Source organism: Leguminivora glycinivorella, chromosome 19, assembly GCF_023078275.1.
Source record: "Leguminivora glycinivorella isolate SPB_JAAS2020 chromosome 19, LegGlyc_1.1, whole genome shotgun sequence".
Lineage (NCBI taxonomy): Eukaryota > Metazoa > Arthropoda > Insecta > Lepidoptera > Tortricidae > Leguminivora > Leguminivora glycinivorella.
Genome location: NC_062989.1, coordinates 1,343,060 through 1,348,256, shown reverse-complemented (window position 1 = coordinate 1,348,256; position 5,197 = coordinate 1,343,060). Strand labels below are relative to the sequence as shown.

At 37.7% G+C, this 5,197-nt stretch overlaps 1 protein-coding gene across 1 annotated transcript in view; it reads right to left on the bottom strand.

Moving 5' to 3' along the window:
* Window positions 1–33: 33 nt before the first annotated feature.
* Window positions 34–5,197, bottom strand: part of LOC125236632 (nucleoporin 88) — a 316,860-nt gene continuing 311,696 nt past the window's right edge. Inside the window, exon 15 of the mRNA XM_048143512.1 lies at window positions 34–919. Within this exon, the coding sequence (XP_047999469.1) occupies window positions 853–919 (67 nt within the window). The 3' untranslated portion in view covers window positions 34–852. The remainder of the gene's footprint in view (window positions 920–5,197) is intronic.

The window sequence follows — 5,197 nt, the reverse complement described above, 5'->3', positions numbered from 1 at the left end:
TTTTGAATTTTATTTATACCCGAAGCCTTAGTGCGTTTTCACATTATCCGATCCAATATCGGATGTAGGAAGGATTTCAAAGGGAAAATCAAGATGGCGGTTTAAATAGGATATCGGTCCTACAACCGATATCGGATAATGTGAAAACGCACTTAGGGTCTTGCTTTTAAGATGGAGAGATCAGATCAGATCAAAATAATACAAAAAAAAGTAATATTAATTCATGAGACATTTATTAATTACTAAAATACCAATGACAATAGAAAAGAAATAATCAACAACTAATTACTGAGTAATTTTTAACTTAATTCTAAATTACAATAATTATGTTGAAATATCGAATTATGAATTAGTCGAAACTTTTGATTCATACACAAATATACAATTAAATGTGGTAAAGTACAGTTTAAAGAAAACATTTTACAGTAAAACACTGAATTACCTACCTTTTTTTTAATTATTAATATTATAAATGGGCTTACTCTTGGCCACAGACTAGCCAAAGGCAAAGACGTGGCCTACGATGGAGTGAGCTCGCCCAGAAGATGCCTGTTCACTCTTGATTTGACCTGGATTTTGAGTGTGAATATAACCTGGGTGCCTAGGCACTCGTGAACTGCCTATAATATAAAAAATATTGAAAATAAAATAGGTTGCAAAATTACGCATGATGCTGGTTTTCTCATGCTAATGATTAAACTTTATGGATTCAACACAAATGATTGGAATATTTTGGAAGTCTTTTAAACTATTCAGTGAATCTCTTTGAAATGGCACAGAAGATGAACAAGTTCAATAACATTCATATTTTACAGAACTATTTGAAAATACAGTCCATTATTGTTAAGAAATTTACACAATACTCAGTTGATCTTTGAGTAGCTTAGTTTCTTCAATCAGCGAGGAGATTTTGCTGGTTCTGAAATTAAAAAGAAAAACCAAAATAACTAAATGAGGGGGTAGACTGAAAAATATAAATTATTAAACAGAAGTCGATTACCGCGAGGCCACTTGGAGTGATAAAATATACGAGCACAGTACGACACAAGTGCGGAAAAGAGAAGATTCGAAAAGTGTGGCGATAAATAAAATCGACAAAAGTTACAAATTTCCACTTAGCACGTGCATTCTCCCCATCCTTTCCTACGGAGCACAGACTTGGTCTTTGACAAAAGCTCAAAAATCCAAACTCAAGGTTTGTCAGCGGGCCATGGAGCGTAGTATTTTGAGCGTGAAATTAACCGATCGCATTAGAAATACAATACTGCGCTCCAGAACGGGAATAACTGACGTAGCTGCAACTGCTGCCAAGCTTAAATGGGACTGGGCGGGGCACGTCTGCCGGATGCCGGATGCCCTGTGGGCCAAGATAGCCACACGTTGGGTACCACAAATTGTAAGGCGTCGCGGTAGACCTCGCCAGAGATGGCGCGACGAGCTTGACGCCTTTGACGAGGACTGGTGGGAGACTTCAGGGGATAGGGATGCGTGGAGGAATTTGAGGGAGGCCTTTGCCCAACAGTGGGACAATACGGGCTCTTAATAAATAATAATAAAACGTGTATTGTACGACGTTTTTTAGTACTGTATAAGGGCATACAGCACTAGTGCAAATGCGACAGAAGCGCGATAAATAAGGAATTCGAAACGAAGGGCGATAAATCTACACGAGTTGCGAATTACTTATTCGCACACGTATCGTACAACCTTTTACAGTACATAGTTGGGGAGTTTATTGAAAAACCTTAAATTTTTTGACCAAAGCATGAAACTTGGCACAGTTGTTCCTTATATCAAAATAAGCCGATTAAGATCGGGAGCCTTCGGGAGCCTCCCCCCTGGGGCCCGGGAGGGGGGGTCAAAGTACCGCTCCACCCGGCTTGGTTTGAAAAATTCTAACTTACCCCGTTTAGTTAATAGGTCATGTTTGGTATCGTTTTCGAGTAAATCAATAACGTAGAATTCGTTTTCAGTACTAAAATTATCATTTAATGGTAAATAAAATAAAAAAAATTAAAAAATTTGAAATTTTCATCCATGATTTACAAATTCAAGTCATCATAAATGACAAACTGTTTGCTTTTTCTATAAATAAAAATATGACATGATAGCCTATTTAATATAGATTATAAAAAATATAACTTTTATCCACCTTTACTAAAGTTAAGTTCCACAAAAAAATTACTTTAAGACGCGCGGCGTCGGTACGCCGCGAGCGTAATTTTAAAATGCCTTTATTATAGAAACTCTATTAGACCCCGTTTAGCTATTAGGTCATGTTTGATATAGTTTTCGAGTAAATCAATAACGTAGAATTCATTTTTGGTACTAAAATTATAATTTAATGGTAAGTAAAATTAAAAAAAATTAAAAAAATTGAAATTTTCATCCATGATTTACAAATTCAAGTCATCATAAATGACAAACTGTTTGCTTTTTCTATAAATAAAAAATATGATAAGAAAGCCTATTTAATATAGATTATAAAAAATATAACTTTTATTCACCTTCACAAACGTTAAGTTCCACTAAAAAATTACTTTAAGACGCGCGGCGTCGGGACGCTGCGAGCGTAATTTTAAAATACCTCTATTTTAAAAACTCTATTATACCCGGTTTAGCTATTAGGTCATGTTTGATATAGTTTTCGAGTAAATTAATAACAAAGAATTTATTTTTGGTACTACAATTATAATTTAATTGTAAATAAATTTAAAAAAAAATCATCTATAATTTGCAAATTCAAGTCAACAAAAATGTCAACCGTTTGCTTTTTCTCTTATGTCACCAAACACCCAGACAAGTTTGGTGGAAACTTCCTTCACGAACTGCTTGGTGTCTGATGACCATGGTCCAAATGTTTCAAATGCAATTGCCGCATATATGTAGTTGTTTTTTAAAAATGCATATTTGCGCGTAACTGGGCGTTTTGCAGCAGCAGTCTCTGGTTTCTGGGCCGAGCGTTAGACGTTGGATGGAGCCAAGGTATCCACACAGGTCACGCCCCACGCCAAGGGTCGTCCCAGAAACCAAGGCAAGCAACCATCAGGCCGCTTTCCGTCTGCTGCTGACAAGCCGACAGGTTCGAGGGTTGTCGGCATGTTCGCTGTGCCGAGAGCCTTGCGGATTAAATCGTTAAGTGCAGTGTGTCACAAAATTCGGCCAGCAATAGACTGGCAGTGGAGTCCGTGGTGTCCTAATGCGTCGGCAGCAAGGGTGTGGTTGGCATGTCTTTAGCCCCAGTCTTAGACAAATGGCAGTATATGATGAAGTAAGGCAGCCTCGGAAGGAGGTATGTTCTCCAAGTGTCGATCCCTTCTAGTAAAGAGGTTCTTCCGGCACTCATTCACTGTTGCGTAAGGACCCTTGATCTGAAATAATATGTGCATTGTCATTTTATTTAAACAGATTCTGCAACTATCAAATTACAACATTTTGGTGTATCACCTTCACTATTACACACTTACCTATCATACAAAATAATTACAAACTTTAGTAGAAGCTGATTAGCCTATCTATGATATTGCTCCATCTCGTAATAGTTTGAAGCCTTGGGTGGCCATGTTTCTCCCTTGTTGATCGTTTCAAGCTGCGTTTATCGTACCTATCCCATACTATGTCTAATCTAGAAACGTTTTCTTTTGGCTTTGAAGCTTAGCCAGGCCACTCAAGGTGTCAAACTATTACAAGATGGAGCAATATCAGAGGCAAATCAGATTCTACTAAAGTTTGTAATAATTTTCTATGATACGTACGTAAGTGGGTAATAGTGAAGGTTACGTGATTCACCAAAAAGTTGTAATTTGATAGTTGTAGACTCTAAAATGATAATGCACATATTGTTTCAGACGGATGGAAGGAAGAAGGAGACGAATGGGTACCACACTGGTCAGACAACACTGAAGTGGCCAGTATATGCTTAGAAGTTACAAGATGTAAATGTAAATCAGGTTGCAAAAACCGATGCAAGTGCATAAAGAGGGTAGAGCCTTTTTTATGCAGTTCCATATGTACTCAGCTATGTTTTTGTGAAGGGAATGTATAGTATGAGTATGAGTAATCTGTCAATTAGGACACCACAGACTAAACTATAAGTGCTAACTTTTCAGTGTTGGATACTCTATGGCAGTTCCGACTCAATTATAATAAGCTCATTATAATTGACTTTAGTTAACTATAATAATTTCAAAAATAGAACTTCATACAATTTCTATACTAATTTGCGATACCTGGCAAATTTTCCTGCATCTGAAACATATTTTTTTTATCTGTCGCGTTATCGGCCAATCAGAGACGGTTATTACAAACAATTGGTTGCTAGGTAATTCGATGTTGATACAACGGTGAACGACTCTATTGACATTAATTTTAACTTGCATGAATGGTGATATTTCCGTCCATTGATGATGAAGATGATAGAAAAGTATTGTATACTCGTAGAAAAAGTATTGTATACAATAGTGACATAATTAAGTTTTTCTCTCTCGTACCGTACTACACATGGTACTCGACTGAAAAGTTTTGTATTATATCACGATTGTATAAAATACTATTATATAAATTTCTTTCAGGATTCACTACAATGAATAAATAACAGGTACAGTCGGTCTTTAGATCGTGTGGTCCGACCCGAGTGTTGCCGTTGTCGACACGTCAATAATAATGAATCATTTTCTATTTATGCATTAACACACCTCTGACACTGGCGATCAAATATATGAAAGAGGCGCGTTCCCCGCAGACAGTCTAAGCTCGCGTAGGTGAACGCGTACTATCCTTTGTGAATAGGCTTTAATAGAACCGTTTTTCCCCCGAAGGGTAAAAAAACGGATATTTAGGTTCCTGCCGAAGCTTGAACCACTAATGAGATTAACACCTTCATAACTCGGCCCTAATCGAGTGAATTCCTCGACTAGTAGCGCCATCTGGCGCGCCAGTCAAGTACTAGTGTCGCCCGGTTACCAGCGCTCGGCTGCTTTTTCCTCAGTACCTTTAGCCGGCAAGGCCCTTAAGGGTGGTTCAAGCTTCGGCAGGAACCTAAATATCCGTTTTTTACCCTTCGGGGGAAAAACGGTTCTATTTAGGTGTCCGTGCCTTCGCTTGAACCACTAATGAGACGTGTTTAAACCTCTGCCGGCGCTGGTTAGGGCGTACTGTGACTGATATACTTTATTTATACAGAAATGTCATAATAAGA